We start from the raw sequence: 23651 nt of genomic DNA, 5'->3' as shown, positions 1-23651 counted from the left end.
TGACAAAGCAAACATGCATTGGGAGGCGTGACATTTAACAATTTCTTTTAAATAAATAAATTATTTCTGTGAACATTTTACATCAATAAAATACTTTAGTCCCCAGGATGGTGGAAGTCTTTTTTTTTGCTTGGTCAAATGCATATTACAGAATTCTTGGTTTTTGCTGTTGTTGTCATTCATGCTGTTAACTTGGTTTGATTCTCTGGTCATAAGGTACAGCTGCAAAGGAGTGAGAGGGAAAGGAGTAATCAATGAGAGGGAAAGGAATAATCCATTTTTGATCTGCACCATAATACATTTTCTCTAGCAAAATAATGCCTTTGGTATTTTGGATTATATAAAAACAGTTTATCATGCATTGCTGGACAAGTGTATTGATGTTATCTAGCTGCAAATTGCTTTGCACTTTCCCTGCCATGCTCAGTGTGCCCAGCCACCTGCAAAGCGAACCCTCCTGGAAATTTCACTACAAATTACCCTCCATCTACAAGCCCCCTACCCCCTGGGAACAGAGGAAATCAAACCTACCCAACCCCCACAGGAACGCTGCTTACAAAACGCACACACACACACACACACACACACACACACACACACACACACACACACACACACACACACACACACACACACACACACAAATGCACTATGTATAAGCAACTATCACAAGGAGTACAATACTTCTAAGTACACTACTAAGATACTAAGTGAGCTACATACATTTGAAATCCCCATCATGGACTTTCAAGTATATTTGTGCTTTGACAGCTTTTGGTTCTTGTTGCAAATGCTTCCTATTTCTGGTCTTCCTTCAAACTATAAATGTGAAAATGAACCCCATACAACAGGACCATTCTGTGTTCATTATTGAATTGTGTGAAACATGCTGAATCTAATACACTCTCATAACGCAAAAGAGCCTTCTGCCTGTGAGAAAGTAAATGAAGTAGACTTCAGCTTTGAGAGCAAATGAAAGCAAGGCACATACCTAAGCAGTGAATAATTGTCAACAACATGGCATGCAGTGGGTGAAGGCTGCCCTCTGGTGGATGTATTATAATTAACCGTGAACCGGAAAAATGCGGAAAAGTGAATGTCTGCAGGCGAATGTACCAGAGAGATGAGTGTTGAAAGCTCCTTGGAAAAAAGGGTTAGGACTGTTTACATGACCAAGTGGATCACCACCAATTGTACAAGTGTGCAGACTCTGCAAAACTGCAGTGGTTAACGTCAGCCGTGAATTTCCGGGTTTTGAGGGCTCTCCACCCAGACGCTCCAGATGGACTCGGCCTTGTTCATAGTGGCCACAAGAAAGCAAACACTCCTACCAAGCACACATGCCTCAAAATGCCGGAGGTAGATTGATGACACACTTGACAATGTGTCTATGGCAAAACGTCCCTTGGGTTTAAGCTCTCTGTCAGTTTAAACACCAAGTTAGTATTTGACAACAATGATGTGTAGTTCCTAAGCTCTCCCAAGTGAAAGAACAATGGAATATTACTGTTAAAATGTTAACCAGCTATGGCATCCCAGACGAGTCAGAACAGTGGTTCATGTATTTACCTTTCGAAGTGGGGTTCTTAAATCTACGAGGTATGGAACAGCTACAACAGTGTGACCAAGACATGTGATCATGTGATGTGTACAATACTCAGACTCAGTGAAAAGTGGAAAGGATTCAATCCAGGAGCAGCTCTTGAGGCATTAATGTAAGCTTGACTATAACTGGGAAGGTAGACAGTGGCTTTGTCCTTGATGGAGCTGCTGCAGTACAGGGTTAGATGAGATGTTCAGGCACTAAGCCATAAGTCTGGATGCTGGAGTGGGATCAGAGGGTTTCTGTAAACTGTCAAGCTCTAAAAGCACAGACTTGCAGAACCAAAGCAAACAGCTGCCTCATTCCATCCTGCTTTGTTGTGCACATTGTATCACTTCTACAAGTGAGTAAGAGTTGCAAAGTTGGAAAATTGCAATTTGTGCATATTGCATACTTGCCAACTTTTTTCCCCAACTGTATAATATAAAGGTGTGAACACAGATAAAATGTCTGATATTGAAAAAAAAAAGTGGTACTTATTTATCTGTCTTTCCAGGCTGTTTTAGCCATTGGATTTCATGAATTTCTAAGCAATTGTATTTCAATTTGATTTCATTTCATTTCATGCTATTAATTTAATTTCATGCTACTCTTTCATGTCACTACTGGGTGCTCTTGGTTTATATGGTGGTGGATGATTTTCTTTTTTTTAAAGTAATTTTCTAGAAACACCCGTGTCAGGTTTTCTAGAAACAACCCGTGTCAGGCCATGAACTTCAGGCTAGTCAGTATGGTAAACTGTAGTAGCAGGGCTCGCCTAACTAGTGTTATTTTTTTTACTCTCTCCTGCTTGCATTCTGACTCAAGTATACAAAATCTAGATTTTACAAATGAATGAGGCAGACCATGCCGGCCACAAGGCAGAGACCCCCAGGCATTCTAGCCAAACTCACTGAGTCGGTCTACAGAAAGTGCTTTTCAAAAGAATTCATGGAACTTGTGTAGTATCTTCTTCAGTGTCACTGTTACAACATCAACAGTAATTTGTGAACTTGCTGGATAATAAATACTTCTCATGCCTAAAAGACAAATACACATCCAAATTTCTATCACCATTCTGTCACCATGGATCTTTTATTCTGTGTAAAAAACATACTCAGTTTGGTTTTGCCAAAAGCTGCCAAGGCTGGGGCAGTTGAAATCTGTATATGGTCTCCCAGTAATTTGACAAACAAGAACAGCTGTTTCCTGACAGATTATCACAGTTGCAGTCATTGTATGCAGCATATTAAATCACCTAGATTTGCTGCATTGTTGAAATCATGAGCCAAAGACTATTATACTACAAAGTGTCAAACCCAACATTATTAGAGTTTGTACATGTTTGCACTGATAGACTATTTTTCATTTGATGAAATCCTCATTCTGTTATTTGTACATGCTTCATTCTAACCCTGGCAATAAATGAATGAATGAATGAATGAATGAATGAATGAATGAATGAATTAATTAATTAATTAATCCAAATTCAACAGGATGAGAAGAATCTCATCACATGGCATTTTTGTTACCTGAACAAAAGTAACAATCTGCTGGGCAAGTGACCCATCACAGATGTTCTGGCTACAGGAAATACACACCTACTTAGGGAATGTCAGAAAGAATGGTATTGTCATCAGAGGTGCAGAGATGAGCTTTGGACACATGTAGAAGATCAAGCACTAGTCATCTGATGTTCTGCTAACAGTAACTGCTGTAGATTCTTTTACAACTCCCTCATGTTCTTTTCAATTGGTTTAGGACTTGTTATCAGAGATTGTGATGGCAAATGGTTTGCATTGCTTCCATGTTTAGCAAAACTGACAACTTTCTGATGCATTCCATGAATGCTAACCTGGTTTATGTTGAGTAACTGCAATGTACACCATGGCTTCTTCTTCTTTGTTCTGTGAAGGCCCTGTAATATCTGTATAAGCGTAGCTGCTTAGCATGATCATTTCAAACTTTAAAAACAATGGCATATTTGCATTCATGATGCCATATCACAGAGTCTGTCTATCATTCAGAACAGTGAAACTGTTTTTCTATAGACAACAGGCTACAGTACCTGATGAAGACATGAACAGTATAAGGTGTTCCATTTGAGGTATGCGTACATCCCTGTCTAGATTTGTAAAAGCTGACACCATAATGGACTGGAGCCAGTACTCAGGATAGTTCAATATAGGTCTTATTATATGGACCACATTACTCTATTGCAACTATACTGCTATACTATACTGCTTCATACTGTGATTGCATTATGCCTTGCAATCATTTTAAACACTCTTTTGAACCCTTGGTGTGATGATTGTCACGGAACGCTCGCCTCCCGCGAGGCACGTGGTTTGGCCACGTGCAGTGGGAGGACTTTTGTGGCCACACCTGCACACACCTGTACTCCGTTTTGTCTGTCTGTATTTAAACTCACGTCAGTGTGTGCAGCGTTGTTGGTCATTGTCGATGTAACGTGTTAATGTAGCATATTAATGTTAAATGGTAGTGTCATTATTACATGTATTTCCGGTTATCGTGTCTGTTTATTGTTAACCGTTTCCTGTTCCGATTCTGTAATACGTGTGAGTGCCGTTGTGTTTATATGTTTCTATTAAATGTTCATCCCTGTCGAGGAAGTCTGTGCGTCCTGCTCCACACCCTTGGGCACTCGGGCCGGCACGCGTTACAATGATTAAGGAATAGTTGAATAACATGGTTAATTAATGCTGACCAGTATTATTTCCAGTTGTCCAAATGTGAATGCCATGATTCATTAAAACACTCACAGAACACCGCTTATCTGGAACACCTGAGATTGGTTGGGACACTCACAGCACAAATATGATTTGTTAGGGAGCTCATTTAGGTGCCTTCAATGAAATCAATATTGCAAAACTAATATTGTGATAATGATTACCAAATGATTTATTGTACAGCCCTAATGGGAAACAGGAAATCACATCAAATGTCAATGTAAGACAGGGTGGTCAATCTCATCTCTTTCCTGAGCAAGAGGTAAATGGGACACATCTTAATGATATCTCTCAATTTACTTTCAGGGTGTTTTAAATGTGTAATTGTAGTTATACACATGATAGGACTACAAATATCCTGTACATCTTTATATATATATACGTATAACCCCCACCCCCTAGTGATATACACTGACTACTGATATGGAGCATAATGAAAGTGACTGTGAAATAGCAGCAGATATACAATGTGGAGGGCTAATGGGACTATAGACAATATCAGAGCAACATACGGTATAATTATTGTTAGATGAGTAGGCACATGGCTCAATACATGAGCAGGGCCCAGAAATGCTTTGGCAAGAACACTATAGGAGCCAAGCACCAGCTACTGGTGGATAAAACTTACTTGAGATTGTAAGACCAGATAGGCCAACCTGTGCACCAACGGGATTGACTATAAGAAAGCCTATGAATCAAGTCCATTCTTGGTACACCTTCACTATTCCATGAAGTTAGCAATTTCCAAAATCCTACCGCTCTTTGTCTGGTACACTATTATCATGTCCTTTGGGACATCGGTCAAATTGCATCCTTGTATCAAAGGCTGAAGGAAGCCACTCTACCCAGGACCCAAAACCAGGGCTCTTACCACCAGACCAAAGGGCCAGCTCTCTGGCATAGCAGCCAGAGCATCCATTTAACCTTCCTAAGAGATGGTCTCCATCACAGTCCTTGGCCTATGATGATCATTTTACACTCTGCTACAACTGATTGGTGCTAAAACTTAATGCTGGCTATGATAGAACCAGTCAGAAAACAGTGCATCAGAACATCCTGCATATGAAGCTGCCTTGCTGCCGACTGCTCAGAGTGCCCATACTGAGTCCTGTTTCACCACTAAAAGTGCCTAAAATGGGCATGTGAACATCAGTACTGGACATTGGAAAAGGAGAAGGTGGCCTGGTCTGATGAATAATTTATTATTTTAAATCATGTGGACAGTTGGGTGCATGTGCATCACTTACATGGGGAAATAGCACCAGGGTGTACTATAGAAAGAAGTCGACAGAGGTAGTGTGATGCGCTGAGCAATCTTCTGTTAGGAAACCTTGGGTAATGGCATTTGTGTGGTAAACATCAACCCTGTGACATCACCTGGAAACATTACCAAATAAGCTTCTATAACAGTCTTGATTTGTTGCATTTTGTGTAGCTTGTGCACTTGACAAATATTTTTATACAAAATCTCCACCAGTGTTACTTTGCTACTGAACAAAAATTTCTCAAGGATAGCAAACCTACAATATAGCAAATATAGCAACATGTTGTGCATTACTTGAAGGAATTTTATTGTTCCATTTTCAGCCTGGCATCATATAACAAAGTATTTGTCACTCAACCAGCATCCAGTGCCAAGACAAACTCATTGCACTAGACTGTTATTTAAACCTCTTGCCAGTAGATAGTGCAGGTATAATTTACACTTTATAGTGTGCACTGCTGAACTACCAGGTTTTATATTCCATACAGACCCCACCCTGCAAAACCAAGTATATGGAGCTAGTTTAGTGTAATTTGGGAAACATTCCTTAGCTAGTTTTAAACTGAACAAAAAAGATTTAAATTCAGTTAAGAGTCACAGATCCAAAATTTGTCATCCTCCCTGTCCTTAGTTTTTGTGACAGAAACAAAGTATGCTTAGGAGTATTTCCTGCAGCTATACTTTGGTGCCAAACAATTAACTCTCTTGCTGTGAAATACAATGACATTTACATTCTATGCATGTAACTTCACATGTCATATGTAAAGTTTCAACACACTAGACAATTAACATTAGAGTAGTGAAACATTACAATAATATAAATACTGCCCAGTATTTTTTCTCTTTACTCAAAATGTTACATCGGCAGGAAGTGTTATTATGTAAATACTCCTGCTTCAGTCAACAGTTATTGGACACTGCAGAGAACATAAAATAACCTTTAATAATCTTTTTTGTTCAGTCCCCGATTGTTGCCTCATGTTGCCTCATGAAATATTTCAGGGAAATACATGCTTTGGCGGGAGAACAGAATTTCAAGTTTCAAGTTTCAAGTTTGGTTTATTTGTCACATACGTAGTCATACTCAGTATAACTCGCAGTGAAATGGTTGAGTGCTCTGTCCAGACTGAGGAAAAAGAAAACAGGGGTGCATAGAGAAATATATTCTATATATGTACAAAAATATATTAACAATGTAAATTGGACTGGTTTGTAATTATTTTGCTGGTTAAACTATATATATATATATATATATATATATATATATATATATATATATATATATATATATATATATATGTGTGTGTGTGTGTGTGTGTGTGTGTGTGTGTGCGTGCTTTTTATTATTAATCCGTATTGCTTTATAAAGTACCTGAATTTTAAATAGGCCTACATTTTTCCTTACATGCAATGAGTTGTTAAAAGTTTGATTGACAGGTTATTCACCCCTGTGGAGAAGACACAGTTGTCACGCCTCGATTCATCAGTAATCTATCAGAGAGGCTAACGTTTATGGATCTGGTTTGACTCACAGTGTCAAAGTGGGGAAATGAAGTTAGCGGAAAGAATGCTAAGCAGGTTTTAGATATGTATGAATAGTTCTTTCATTGTTTCTAAAATTTCAAGAAGGTTACGCTTTACATTTTATTCCATAAAACAAAATCAAAATTGCTCGAATTTATTTCTGTGGTTGAAGTAACACCAAATACAAGCGTTTGTAGCAGGCATGTTACTGCGAATTCATTTAAAATTTGGCTCAGCACAACTGCGGACTTGCCAGCCGAGTACAACTTGAAGCAACAGCTTTCCAGACACTTATTCAGACACTTATTTCCAGACACTGATAAACTGTTTAGTTATTTAGTCATTGTTTTCATGACAATTTAATAGTGTAGCAAGCAATGAGAATATAACAAAACATTAGTGCAGGTTAACGTTTGCTAATTCAATGTAACTTAGCTCAGCTACGAATTATTTTTATATGATACGTTATATGATACTAACATTTTTGAAACTAACAGTAGTCATCGACTTTCCCACGTTCCCTTTGTCATGTATAGTCAAAGCCTGTTAGGTTAGCTAGACCTGGTTAACCCGAGGGATAAAAACCATCTAACGTTAGCTAATCACTTTACTGTAAAAGTAATCAATATGTAAGAAATGCACAGACGATATCGTTATTAAAATATGAATTGTGGCGTCCTCTAATTGATTAGTCTCTGTTTAAACACGACACGGCTTCCACGGTCTTTTACCGCTTCAGGCTCAGACAAGCAAAGCCGCGTTGATGCGCTCCGCTTTGTAACCTCCGCCACATTGACACTGAGGCTGTCAATCAACCCGCTGGGGTCCACGCCCACACAGCAAAATGGTAAAAGGTGAAAAACAAAAAAACATAAATTTCGTTTTAGGGTAAAACATTGGAAGCTAACTGGACTATATAACATTTTCTTTGCAGAAATATTTATTTTTCACAGTTGTGCAAATGTGCAGGACCTTTAAAAAATATAACAGAGCAAGCAGCTATATGAAAAGTCAGGGTATCGACTATGGGGATTATAATACATAGTGCAGTACCAATTTTACAGAATAAACAATGACAATTAAGAATCAGTACAAAAGAGAACTCGCAAAATATAGTGTAAAGTTTACTATCAGTGAGTGTTCAACAGTCATATAACAGTGGGACAGTAGCTGTCTCTGAAACTCCTTGTGTGTATATGGACAGCCCTGAACTGCTTCTCAGAGGGCAGAAAGGCGAGAAGTGCCAGTACAGGGTGGCTAGAGACTTTCATCATGTGCTTTGTCTTCCTGTCGCATCCCGTGATATAGATGTCTTGGAGTGCCGGGAGTCATGTACCGATGATCCTTTGAGCTGATTTATCTACCCTTTGTAGGGCTTTCCTGTCCTGTGTGGTGCTGCTACTGTACCAGGATGTAATACACCCTGTGAGGGTGGATTCCACAGCACACCTGCAGAAACTGGTGAGAACCGTAGTGGATATTTGAGCTTTGCTCAGACCCCTGAGGAAGTGAAGGCAGTGGTGGGCCTTTGTAATGTGCAGGTGCTGTGTGCTCTGTCTACATGACGTTACCACTTAGGGAGACTCTAAGGAATTTGAAGCTGCCGAACCTCTCTACAGCATCCCCACAGATGCAGACCATTGAATTTAGAAAAAGAAGTCTGTAAAATGGAGTTATGCATTAAAGGACATTAAATATAGTTTTGAAAAGTTGGCAAATACTTGTTTGACATGAGAAAATTGTTAAAATTCTGTGATGAGATTTCTAGCTGAGAAAATTAAGCATAATATTTACATTTATCCTCTCAGCACTTTATACTTAAAATCCTAGGACAGCTGACAGCCATTAAATCCAAACTAAAGCATAACTGTCTTTGAAGAAAGGTAAACTCATGGATGTGTTGATAAGTGTCTTTTAATATCAATACATTTATTTTAATTGCTAGTGTGCCTTAATTATTCAGTGCAGAAATCCCTCTTTTTGAAGGCTTAGATAAACGACATGGACAACTGGTACTACATAAAGATAACAGACTACGTCTACTTAGGAAGACCCTCATTAGTGTTTTTTTATTATATGTAATTTATTTATAATTATTAGGTGACAGACTGAAAATTGAATCCTTGTGTTGTTCTGATATACTCAGGTCCCTTGGTTGCTATTTGAAATATTTTCCATCCTGGGTTTCTAACACAGTCCCCACTCACTGATTGTTTCAACACAACTGCCAAATTGTGCAAGTTGTCTTTTAATTGAACAAGCAATTTCAGTATTGCCTTCAGTCTCTGTAAAACACGAGTCTGTTAATATAGGCTGGTAAAACTGAATACTTAATCTCAATTTATTAAAACATACTGAACGTTACTGGCTAAATTACCAAGAATGTTTTAAAATTTCAACAGATTTCATAGATATTGCTTGAAAATGCTTACGATTTATTTTTAGCATCTATTTATTTTGTGGTAGTAAAGTATGGCATTATACTTTTGATTTCATTCACTTCAAGATAATTTTTGCACTTTATATGGCAATGCACAAAGAATACATGTAGCACCACTGGTTTTAGATTTTCAGACAATACACTGAAAAAAAACACTATTTTCCCCCAAAAAGTGTTAACCAAAATTCATCCCATTCATTTAAAGAAAGGGAGCAGTTCTATTATTCTAATTGTGTCAATGTCCATTTCGTTAGCAATAAACCAAAATAAAGACCACTGAAGATCTAGTCAAGAGCATTTTTTGTACAAATAAAAACTTTTTCAAAGATTTTTAGAAACTGTAAATTAAATTAATGTATACTGGTGTGTATGTGTGCGCATGCATAGTCTATTCAGGCATAACATGACTGACCTGCCACACCTCCAGTGGTAACTCAGTTCTGTACACTGACTACTATTCATGACTCATGAATTATTATTCTTTGGCATTATTAAAAATACTTTTTTACTTGAAAAGTGTTTGATTCCTATATTCAATACTGTTTAATTTTCTCTGTTACTCTGTTTCTAAGTTTCACTGTTTACTCATCAAAATAACAATCTGTGCATCTAAAGTCATATTTTACCCCAAAACACTAACTTGGCAATAGTAAATGAAATATGTTGGGGAGAGATTAGTATTATCTCATTTCCATAATGCCAACAGTCCTGTTCGGACTCTTGTTTAATATTTGTAATACTATTATCTCTGGGCAATTGTTTTTAAACAATGCAAGTTAACATTTATTTAATTAAGAAATTGTGTACTGGATAAATTAACTAAAGCATTCCTGAAATTCTTTGACCACTGGCATGGTTTTCTGAACTGTTAAACACTGTCAGTCTATGAAGCAGTCAAATTATACGACTCCCCCTAACACTGTCTTGTGCTTATTTGTGTTTGGTTTGTGGATGTGGTTCCTAATTATACTCTGTCCTGGGACTTGCCCCTGAATTATTTGAGGTAGCTAAAGTGGTGTTCACCGTATCATCATCTGCTGAAGACTCCCCATTCTCTTTACTTTTAAAGTACACCACGTAGAAAATTGGCAAGACAACACCAATGAGCAACATCGCTATCACTGCATTGCACCAGTGGATGCCCCAGTCGGCGCCATAGCTACTCAGACGCTGACCTCTGGAGCCCCACTGCCAAGCTCCATCAGAGCCACCTGCGTACACCTCCTCCTGAGCCTCTGTACTTTGGATCAGGTGCTCAATGTCACTGTCCATTTCCCTAAAGAAGTCTGTGTACTCCTGGACCTGAAGCCTGGTGGAGGGACCAGCCCCAGTGGCATCCAACAGAGGGGCAGCAGGCAGCGGTTGACTGGACAGAGCACACTGCTGGGGACCCTTCAGCTCGGCCACAGACTCAGTCAACAGGCCATGTTTCTTCACTGGGATTTTGATGGATTTAAGTGCATAAAGGTCCTGGTCTTTGATCAGGTTGTTTACTCTCTTGATGTCAGCCACCTTAATGCAGAATAAAAATATTTCACTCTTTATGATACCTCATGGTCATTTTGTACCACTTACACTGTGTGTACAATTATTAGGCAAGAGCATTTTGACTGTATCACCAATTGTATGCATATTTTCCAGCTCCAAGCTGTATACATTTTAATGCTTATTGGATGTAAGCATATCAGGTGATGTGCATTTGTGCAATGAGGGAGGGTGTGGCCTAAGAAGATCAACACCCTATATCAAGGTGTGCATAATTATTAGGAAGCTTCTTTTCCTCAGGCAAAATAGGCCAAAACAGATTTAACTGACTCTGAAAAGTCTAAAATTGTAACAGGTCTTTCAGAGAGATGCAAAACTCTTAAAAATATTGGGGTGTGATCACAGAACCATCAAACGATTTTTTAACTATTTTTAAGAAACGTGTTGAGAAAAAAAAAAAAGAAAGATGCAAATTAACTGCCAGACATTTTTTAGAAGATTCAAATATGAAGTGACCAGGAACCCATTATCCTCCAGTGCTGTCATATTCCAGAACTGCAACCTACCTGGAGTACCCAGAAGTACAAGGTGTTCAGTACTCAGAGACATGGCCAAGGTAAGGGAGGCTGAAATCTGACCACCACTGAACAAGACACAAAAGGTGAAGGATCAAGACTGGGCCAAGAGATATCTAAAGACAGATTTTCAAAGGTTTTATGGACTGATGAGACGAGAGTGACTCTTGACGGACTTGATGGATGGGCCCGTGGCTGGATCAGTAACGGGCACAGAGCTCCACTTCGACTCGGACCCCAGCAAGGTGGAGGTGGGGTACTGCTATGGGCTGGTATTATTAAAGATCCTCAATTCTTTTTCAGGTTTAAGATGGACTCAAAACTCCCAAACCTACTGCCAGTTTTTAGAAGACACTTTCTTCAAGCAGTGGTACAGGAAAAACGTCTGCATCTTTCAAAAAGACCACCTGACCTTAAACCCTATTGAGAAGTTGTGGGCCATTCTTAAATGGGAGATTTGCAGTGAATGAACATAATAGAGCCTTCTGAACAGTGTCTGGGACGCTGTGGTTGCTGAGGCACAAAAAGTTGATCAACAGATTAAAAAACTAACAGACTCCATGAATGGAAAGCTTATTAAATGTCAGAAATGTTTATTTGTAAATTGGTTGGCTGGTTTTTGTTATTCTCACTTTAACAGATGAAAAACAAGTGCACTGGGGGAAAACTTGTTTTTCATTTAGTTGCATAATTCTGCACACTAATAGTTGCCCGGTAGTTATGCGTACAAAGATATTCCTAAGAAAGCCAAAACCTCACTTTTACTTTCTTATATATTCAATTTTGAGGTTTATTAGCATTTTGGATCGATTGAGAGTACTGTAGCTGTTCAATAATAAAATGAATCCTCAAAAACACAACTTGCCTAATAACTGTGCACACAGTGTTCCAAGTATAAACCAATACCCAAAAATGCCCTGAATGTTACTAAGGTACCTGGCACCCATACTGTAGGGCAAGTTTGTTGAGACTGTCCTCCTGTGAGATGGGTGTCTCAAGCAGCAACAGCTCTCCCACCCTGGTTCTCTCCTGGGAGGAGGATTCTTGGTTCCGTGGACGGAGTTCCATGATGTTGAGCTCCTCGTCCTCAGAGGACACAGCCAGTTCTTCCTGTCTGCCACAGAATGTATACACCTGTCCGTCGGCACTGGCGTGCACGTCCACAGGAGCCTGAAAAGCTTGAGGGGACACTTCCCCACGCCGCATCTCTTCAGTTGGGACCAGATTTGCACATTTTATATCAATGCAAATCTAAAAGCCATGGATTCTGTTCTAAGGAGGCACCTGAATGGCATAAATCAGAATGACAATTTGAGTCAAGGCAACCAGTATATTTATAAACAATATTTGTATAATACATATTGTAATAAAATTATGCTCTTGGTCCGAGTATGGTAACTGAGTTCTTAGGTTCTTGGCCCTAGCACTTGGAAGGATGGACTCAAATCTGGCCAAGACTAATGTTGCAAAGAGAGTAATCTAAGCTCAGCAGTACTGCTACAGGTTTACAGCAGTCAGCAGCTTTATCAAAATTTGTCAATTTTCTATACTGTGCTCTGGGTCTCCATTTTCACAAATCATGAAATAAACATGGATAATTTCATTCACAGCAGCCATAAACTGTTACAGTTGGGTGCTAGAATTTGTCACAAAGCCCCTGGTGCATCATGTATTTACTAGCAATGGGTAGCAAGGCCTTTGAAACAGACTGGATATAACACTCCCTAGAGGGCCTTTGGCAGACAGACATTCGCAATTCTACACTGTCCAATACTGATAAGGAAAGCTTTCCACAATTTGTCCCCAAAATGAGCAGTGAGGTCAAATATTAATATGACCCACTTTGCCCATCTCCCCCCCGGAGTCAAATGACTTATTTTCAGCAGCACACTAAGCACAAATAAATTACTGCATTTAATATTCGTCTTCTGAAGACTACTTGATCAAGTATGATCATGTTGCAACTACACACTACAGGAGGACTGAGCACATCGGCATGGTCGCTACAAAAGTTAAAGGTTAAAACAAAGACTAGAGGATTTAATCAAGGAGAGGAACAACAACTAGGAAACACGGCAAGGCAAGTTTATTTATTCAGCACCTCTCATACACTGAGGCCAGTGTTTGATAAGTATTGGAACATTGCACAAGTTGTGCTTGTTACATTCCTAGGACTTAGAAACAGAATTATAACAAAGAAAAGAAACATAAAGAATATATTTCTCATATTTTTATATTTTTCATATAACATTTTTTTGTTTTTGTTTTTATTATTATTATTGGTCCCTAGTTTTATAGTTATCTATAAAAATACTTTAAAAAATAATTTAAAATAGCGTATTGTAGTGCTATAAAAATAAGACAGCTCTAAATACATTTACAGAAAGTATATTTCATAGGTGACTAAAAGCGTTGCGCAAGGTAACTTAAATGCTGAGAGAAAAACAGATATACAGGAATGGCTTAACGAATTAATGGTGACGTTTATTTCAGTGCCAATATTCTGCGACAAAAAGGGAAACACGTAGTGTACGTTTCGGCGCTGTTATGTTATATTGACCTAGTCTGAAAAGTTTCTCCAAGGTTATTCCCGTTGAGTAGCTGTAAATCAGTGAAAAGCATTTGATTTTGAAACACCGCATGCAGTCTCTACACTCTACGATTCCTATATTTTAGGAAACCTAGTTTTTAAAAAGTGACAAAATTTTCGCCTCGTGGAAAGAGAATGGTCAAATTATATGAATAATACTCACCTTTCAATTTTAAAACAGCAACATAGTGTGACAAAAATAACTACAAGTTTCATCATAGAAAGTTTTTGTCACATACGAACATGCTGGCTATCACACCAGCAGCGGTCAGACTGACAGACATTAAAGCCAATTGCGTGGTTGAAGAAAGATCGCCACGCCTCTCTCGAGTATTACGGTCCCACTACGTGCAATCCAGTATCACTGATCTCCAAATCATAGTTTCTGGAGATAATTTGATCTGTGCGCCGTATTAAGACCAATTCCAGATTTATGTAGTTCTTGGTATTATTGAAGCGTTTTTGTCAGGCGAACTTTGCACTTTGAAACCGCTAATTCTGAAACACTACCCTACATTGCACGTCTATTTATGTTAAACCCCGCTGTTAAGTTTGGTTGAAACGACAAAAGACTCCGACCGACGTGACAAGAAATAAAACTGACCTTTTAAAGGCTAGGGTAGGTCCAGAAAGTTCTCACTGTTTGAAAAACCGTTCCCGTTTATATTTTTCAGAATATACCATTATAGAACTGAAATCCAAAATATTGTAGTCAACAGTATGAATGTGTTTTTTTTTTTTTTTTTTTTTTTTTTTTTTTTATAATTTATTAATGCGCTGGCTATTGAGAAGAATAAACGAGTTAGGTCTACTTTAAGGGATTGAGAAGACTATTTATTTAATTAGCCGAAAACTCAGTTTTGCGATTATTAATAAACATTCATTTTTTTAAATTATCTTTTTTTTCACATCTGTAAAGTGCTGACGTGTTCATTCATTCATTCATTCATTCATTCATTCATTCATTCACTTTCCGTTCGAAACAGGTACCAACAACCAACATTGTTTCTTAATGGCTGCACAAATGCAGCTGCTTTATTTACTTGTCCTTAGCATATGTTTAGAAAATGATCAAATATACAAGCTTGTCTTGACTGAGTGGGATTGTTTTACTTGCCAGAACAGGTTTAGTCTACTTTACCTCTACTCATTGTTTTTACTCATGTCATTAAAAATAATTTTCAGTCCATAACTAGAATTGTGTTCACCCTAAATCAAACCTGCTTGTTGAGCAGTGTGTAGCTTTCAGTTTGACATCTAGGTGGAACCATTTTTCAAAAAATGAAATAACTGATTTACGGTAATGGTTTGGGATTAAAAAAAAAAAAAAAACACGTATATGGGCCAAGCCTCTTTTTGACACTTGCAGTTCTTTTAATCTTTTTGATAATTTTAGACAGAACTCTTCAGTGCGCAGTGTGGATTTTAAGTTCTCTCACGATCCAGGCGTTCATAGGGTTCATTCCAATGTCAGGGCAGTGACAAATGAGCTGACGTAGAGGAAATGCTTGTGGAGACTCATCAGGTTGTATCAGTCTGTCTCTGTAAAACACAAGTGAGTGAGCAGGCCTCTTCATCTACAGAGGGGGAGGCGGGTCTGCCTGGGCCTATCCATGGCGGCTGCTGATGGATCCAGTTGCGGGATGCGCACCACACCCCTCTGTGCTTGGCTTCTGTCTAACCATGTATGCACTCTGGCTGTGAGATGGCCAGGGGTGCAGCACTGAGTCAGGTGTAGGTCAAAGTGTTTGCGGGCTAGAACACCCTAGGGTCAGTCCGGTTTTCTCTCTGCGCAGGAGGATTGAGTGGAACGCAACCTTTTTTTACGCAAACCAAATCCGAAATGGAAGCTGAGTATCTTAAGAGATCAAAGAAACAAAGAATGATTTCTCATAGATAAAGGATTACTTTTTGTACTGCCTATTGTGAACTTCATTATATTTATAACCTCAGCAATTTATGTAACCTGAATGTCTGTAAGGCAAATGAATGATCACAGCCACCACATTTATATTATATACATCTTTATTATTACATAACCATCTGTATTATTGCTTAACATTGACAACTTACATATTTGACAAGAAAGGTTGCTGTGGGAGTATAATTGTCATCACAGTAACGGTAGACAAGAAAAGAAGATAAAGCTGTTACTGGTTCATTTACAAGGGCACATTTAGCATGTTTAAACAGGAGCTGACAGTACAAGACTGAGCTCAACAATGTCTGTGATGAAACAACACTGTGCAATTAAGGGGACCACAGGAAGAAAAATGTAACTGAGACACAGAAGCAGATTAAAGCTTTTCTGTTATAAATGGAATTTAACCAAAGTCACCCAACATTTGTTTTATACTTTTGATGAATATAGAGAGCTGTGGCCATTTGTGGCATGCAAATGTAGTTCGTGTCAAAATGTCTTTAAAATCCACAATAGTCTAATGATAATTTTTGAAGCCATGTAGTCTATATGCAACTTATTCAATATCGCTGCAAATCTATGGTTAGTCATTTAAAATGACAAAATATTGTAATTCAAGTACAATATTTTCATACCTTATGTAAAAAAAACGACATAGATTTACCTAATAGCAAAACTACTGTTAAAAAGATATTTTCTTGTGAAGACCACTAAAAAATTATATATTAGAAGACTGAGAGTGGATAAGGGGGAAAAAAAGGGGAAAAAAAACTTTCACTCACATGAGTCTGGCATACAAGTAAAGGCTTCCAGCCATTAAACGAGTTTATACAAATAATTCTCTGAAATCCTGAATGAAGTACAAACTGTATCTGCCATTCAGTCACCAGAGCTAAACTTTGCTACTCATTTTTTTTTCCTGAAAATGGGCATATGTGCATTCTCAGTGGCATATTACACAGATGGCATGACATACTGAGCATATAAGATGTCATCTGGGTCATTGCTAGGCTCTGATTTCATGCCCTGAAAAATCCATCATTTTCTATGTTGTTCCCATCCATAGAGCATATAGATCCATACTTCTGTACAAATAAAGCACACTGTCACCAGTTCTGCTTGACATTCTGACACCTGTGTGTCTTCATGCACATACTTAACATATGCTGTAAGTACATCTGTGTTAATGGTAGGCTGTCTTTAGACTGAGCTAATTGATGTCCTGCATATTTTACTGTCTTTCTTTCCTCTGTACTCAGAGCTCAAGCCTTCTGCTCTGGTCTAACCTTAAGATGACCATCTGTGACAGATCTATCAAAAAAAATTTCAATTCATTTGCCTTTTTAATAGTGCAGTTCATTTGCATTTCAATCCACTTTTCTGTATCCTGAATAAATATATGTACTTAGGTATGTTTCCTCAGGAATGTTTGAGTTCTTGGTATGATATATATCAGTCTTTGTGCCAATGTTTCATCTCTAACTAGATGCATAGATGTCTTTGCCTTAGTTCAACCTTGCCCTGGTTAAAAGCCTACTTAAAAGAAAATAACAAATGTGAATGTATGTAGCAGCAGCGTAGCATATAATTTACATCATATTCTGTAGCAGACTGCAGCTCTGCGATTGGAGCAGTGAGGTGGCATAAAGTGTCATGTTTCAGGGCCACTGAACAGCTTGTCCAAGTGTAAGGGGAAAGGTGGGGGTGGAAGAATACTATAACATGAACATTATGAAGAACACAATAACATGAACATTATGAAGAACACAATAACATGAACATTATGAAGAACACAATAACATGAACATTATGAAGAACACTATAACATGAACATTATGAAGAACACTATAACATGAACATTATGAAGAATACTATAACATGAACATTATGAAGAACACAATAACATGAACATTATGAAGAACACAATAACATGAACATTATGAAGAACACTATAACATGAACATTATGAAGAACACAATAACATGAACATTATGAAGAATACTCTAACATGAACATTATGAAGAACACAATAACATGAACATTATGAAGAACACTATAACATGAACATTATGAAGAATACTATAACATGAACATTATGAAGAATACTATAACATGAACATTATGAAGAACACAATAACATGAACATTATGAAGAACACAATAACATGAACATTATGAAGAACACAATAACATGAACATTATGAAGAATACTATAACATGAACATTATGAAGAACACAATAACATGAACATTATGAAGAACACAATAACATGAACATTATGAAGAACACAATAACATGAACATTATGAAGAATACTATAACATGAACATTATGAAGAACACAATAACATGAACATTATGAAGAACACAATAACATGAACATTATGAAGAACACTATAACATGAACATTATGAAGAATACTATAACATGAACATTATGAAGAATACTATAACATGAACATTATGAAGAACACAATAACATGAACATTATGAAGAACACTATAACATGAACATTATGAAGAACACAATAACATGAACATTATGAAGAATACTCTAACATGAACATTATGAAGAACACAATAACATGAACATTATGAAGAACACTATAACATGAACATTATGAAGAATACTATAACATGAACATTATGAAGAATACTATAACATGAACATTATGAAGAACACAATAACATGAACATTATGAAGAACACAATAACATGAACATTATGAAGAACACTATAACATGAACATTATGAAGAACACAATAACATGAACATTATGAAGAACACAATAACATGAACATTATGAAGAATACTCTAACATGAACATTATGAAGAACACAATAACATGAACATTATGAAGAATACTATAAAATGTACATTATGAAGAACACAATAACATGAACATTATGAAGAACACAATAACATGAACATTATGAAGAACACAATAACATGAACATTATGAAGAATACTATAACATGAACATTATGAAGAACACAATAACATGAACATTATGAAGAATACTATAAAATGTACATTATGAAGAACACAATAACATGAACATTATGAAGAACACAATAACATGAACATTATGAAGAATACTATAAAATGTACATTATGAAGAACACAATAACATGAACATTATGAAGAATACTATAAAATGTATATTATGAAGAACACAATAACATGAACATTATGAAGAATACTATAAAATGTATATTATGAAGAACACAATAACATGAACATTATGAAGAATACTATAAAATGTACATTATGAAGAACACAATAACATGAACATTATGAGGAATACAATAGCATGTACATTATGAAGAATACAATAACATGTACATTTTGCCCCAATAGCTTCAGACTCTTGTGTGTTTAAATGGTACACTTATGAAATGTCTGAATTCCGTCTTAATGTAAAACACATATTTGCAAAACATTGAGACTAATTGAATAAGATTTTCAGTCACTTCATGTCTGCCTTTCTTCCAAATACCCTGCAAGAATAATAGCAAGATCTTATTATTTAAATTTTTACAAATACAAGATTGTAGATGTATTCTAATATCTTGTGTATATTTTAATGTTACTAGTGATTTGTTTTTTGGATCTGAAAAACAAATTCTGGATATCAGTAAAAGTATATCTGGAACAAACTCTAGATGGCAGTATAGTCCTTTCATTGTCTTTGAGACCTTCAGAAGCCCTTAGTGTGCTAGAGATGTCAATGAAAAAGTAATTTCAAATAGTGCGTTATGCTTTATGAATGGGGAAAACATATTCAGCTATAAATAACATTGTCAAATATCTATTGCATTTGTTTAGTAAGAATTACATTTGACATAACAAATGCTGGCATAGGCTAACAACCTTTAAACAGCCATCAATTCTAAAGATTTTCAATAAACTTAAGAATTCTCAATAAGTCAAATATTTTACCAAACATTTAAAGAAATGTGTTCCATTTGTGAAGGATAAGGATGTGGGACCAGAGACATTTTTGTTTATACTCTGTATTTGTGTCCACATGTTAGACAGCACGAGTGATTTGCCCATCAACTTCAGCCCAGTCGTTATGTCCACAGGAGGTCTGTGGGAGTCAGTGTGGGGAAAACAAAATTAATCCTGGTGGCTCTGGGTCACGGCACCAGGTCAGGAGTTTATTGATTAAACGTCAGCTACTCAGGTGAACGTGATTCATAACTCCAAGGAGGCCTTGGTGGACGATTCATCTCAAGATATCCACAGGAAGATTAAAGCCTGTACAACACACTAAACATTGTCACGTATGAACTTCATGTTGGACAAGGGCTTGACCTTGGTGATAAATTCTTCCGAACCAATGAATGTGTTGTCTTTTGGGTTTGAATCATTTGGAAATAAATTGGTAGAATGGACTATATTATGACAAATGCATCAAAGAAAGCTTGCTTTCCTCCAGCACTGAAATAGTTGCATATTGCTTAGTGACTGTGAAGAACCTTTGATTCTATGAAAACTGATGTAAGGAATAAACATAAATTTTGACACATGTCATATATTGTTAATATGATGAACTGGTCATTAACATGATTTAAACAACTATTGTTCTTAAACCATACAGCATCAAGAAGCAACAAGTCCCCTGCTGTAAATACACAAGGCATCTTTATTATATATATTGTAAGGGCTAATGTACTTTACTCTTCAAGGACAATGGTGTTGACATGGTAACTGTGCTGAAGGCCATAGATTAGAATGGGAATGCTGGATGAGTATCCAGCTGTTTTAGCACTCTTCATCTTCTCAGAGTTTGGACTCTTATGGACAGTGGTGAGAGGCAGGGTTGCAGGTAGCACGAGCTATGTGCCATTGAACTGCAGGGCCATGGGTAAGCAATCCACCGAGGGCAGAAAAGCTGCCATGAGGCATTGGCTAAGACCGTTACAGTCTTACAGCCTGCTTACAATTCTATTTGGGTGGTCTCCAAGGCCCAGGAGGGCACAGTATTGGCAGTGCTGGACTCCGTGGTAGCCTAGAGCACTGGGTGACACACAACCTTGCTCTGTCACCACCATCACCAGTGCGTCAGCTGATATCAGGCTGATTGATATTGACCTGCCGTGCGGGCGTTGTGGGTTTAGCGGCTCTCTGCAACCTCACCCCGACGGCTCGCTGAACCGAGGATGTTTGGAGTGATGCAGTGCAGTACACAGCAGCAACATGAGCTGCAGATTGTGCTCCGTGTGGAAAGTATTCAGGGAGTTACAGGAAGGATATGCATTTTTTGTACTTTTTTGGGCAAATTCTTTTTCTTTTCTTTTCTTTTTTTTTTTTTGGAATGGCTTTATTATTTTCCCCATTTTTTTTTCCCCGTGTATGCTGCTGTTTGTTTCTCAAAGGAGAATAAAGGTATAGGGTGACATTGTGCCTGATTCAGAGTTTGTAGGCATGTTAGGATGTTAACTAATTGACATTTTGAAATTTTCTTGTGATGCTCTATTTTTTGGATCCACTATTTAACTTTTGGGCATCTGGTACATTACAGAGCAAGCAGTATCCTTCAGCTAGTAATATGAATGCATTTTAGTGTATTTAAGTAAATCTCCGAACTTAAGGTTACAATCCATTATTGCTAATTATGATTTTGCCTAAATTTGAAATGACATTTTAGCATTTGATAGTTGAAAATTATTTTAACCATTTTTTTCTTTGACACAGAGCAAATGCATGTGTAGATCTATGTTCGTTGTATACAGGCTGATGCACAAATTAGCTCTCTGCTTAATCTGCCCTCTTCCCAAACAGCATCAGCAATAAACAACTCGTGAAGAGGTCCGAGATCACAGGTGATGCTGCTTAGTTTTCGGGTCCTTCCAATTTTTGCAGTTCCTTGGGGAGTCATCTCATTTCAGTTCCATATCCATATTCCTTATTTCCAGATTTTAAGACTCTTACTATTTCATTTTGCTACAACAAAGTCTAGTAAAAAGCCTCAAAATAAAATAATAATGAGTGTGATGCTTTGGTAACCCAAGGGAGAAGGGAATTAAACATGGATGACAACTGAAAGAGCAGAGTTGATGTTTTCCATGATCCCCCAGCCTGTCTGTTATTAAAATATGCAATGACCTGCTCTGCATACAAAAATGATGTCATGAACATTAAGTTCCCGAGTTAATGTTGTGTGCGGTATTGTGCTGGGTGGACTGGGATGCTGTTGCACTAAGGTTAGACTTTTAATCTGCGACAAGCCTACAGCTCCTTTGCTCACTTTTCTGTAGGGACCTCTTTCGCTTCTATAGCCTATTGCCAAAGAGCTTTTTTTCAGATTACAAAATCCATGGCCTGAATTAAATGTTCCTTCTGAAATATTCAGTCTCCATGGGATTTGCTTTGGCACTAATACTGGAGCCACATATGGTTTTAGGAAAAAGAAACTCAAATGACAGCATAATACAAAGTACAAATTAAAGGACATGCAAGTAGCACTGATTGTGAATGTTTTAGCTCAAGTAATGAATTGCAAACATAATTGGCCCCATATTAGTCAGTGAACGTTCCTTTTAAAATCTTAATTGCAGTTATGTTGAGCTTTGCAAAGACATCTGGACATTTGCAAAGATGAGGTTTAACTGTGGAATTGAGTGGATGGAATCCCTGTGGGTTTTGGCCATCTTCAGTAGTAATATATCAGAGAGTGACAAGCAGAGTAAATCTAGTGAGCTCACTGCTACGGTGGCAAACCAGTGATTTAATACAGTTGTTAGATATGTTTGGGAAGCCAACTTTTATCTCCACAAGATCAGTGTGCTGAGAATATTTTTTAATATCAGTCTGCTTGATTTTCTATAATATAACAATGCAGTGCTAAATATAAAGCAGGTTGTACAGAGGTAGACAAAACCCATCCAATGCAGGGAAAGGGAGCTCGGTCCAGATACTCTGTATAACTGAAGATGGAATTGAGAAATGTGGATGAGACTTTTGAATGACACAGAATCATTAAATTTGTATGTTCTCTAATAATTTAATAATGGTGGAGAATCATGTAATGTGGGAATCATGTAATGTACACTCCAGGCAGTTTCTGATTACAAAGGATTTGCTAATTGTACTAAACATAATTTAGCAATATATTAATTTATCTAATTAATTATGGTCCCCCAGAGAGGTGTGATGCTCTATTAAAGAGCTATAATTGCTATAGTTTACTTAGTATAGACAATGTAAAGACCCTTTTCAGGACTTTTAACTTCATAGGCACTGTTCCCTTTCAAATCCAATGTACTGGAGTACATAGTACATAATTATTCTCTGGTACTGTACTTGTTGATTCATGATAACAGCAAATTATTCCTTGGTAACATTTTTCCTCATTCATAAATGTTTATTGGTGGCATATTTAATTGGCACATGGTAATACTGCATTTTGTCATTTACATATGACTTTAGCGATTTGTAATAGAACACCACTTCATGAAAAAATACCATCTAAACCCGTCCAGTTGTGAATTTTCCCATAAGAAGCCAATGTAGATTG

At 37.3% G+C, this 23651-nt stretch overlaps 1 protein-coding gene across 1 annotated transcript; it reads right to left on the bottom strand.

The window, feature by feature from the left end:
- Positions 1 to 9548: 9548 nt before the first annotated feature.
- Positions 9549 to 14460, bottom strand: lysmd4 (LysM, putative peptidoglycan-binding, domain containing 4). Its single transcript, XM_027004549.2, has 3 exons — positions 14374 to 14460; positions 12557 to 12904; positions 9549 to 11072 (listed from the first exon to the last, which is right to left on the bottom strand). The coding sequence occupies exons 2-3, from the start codon at positions 12824 to 12826 to the stop codon at positions 10521 to 10523; spliced, it is 822 nt and encodes a 273-aa protein (XP_026860350.2). The 5' UTR covers positions 12827 to 12904; positions 14374 to 14460; the 3' UTR covers positions 9549 to 10520.
- Between the last annotated feature and the right edge of the window lie 9191 nt (positions 14461 to 23651).

The sequence above is a fragment of the Electrophorus electricus genome, chromosome 4 (assembly GCF_013358815.1).
Source record: "Electrophorus electricus isolate fEleEle1 chromosome 4, fEleEle1.pri, whole genome shotgun sequence".
Taxonomy (NCBI): Eukaryota; Metazoa; Chordata; class Actinopteri; order Gymnotiformes; family Gymnotidae; genus Electrophorus; species Electrophorus electricus.
The sequence above is the reverse complement of the archived record's forward strand: the minus strand, read 5'-3'. Positions and strand labels throughout refer to the sequence as shown.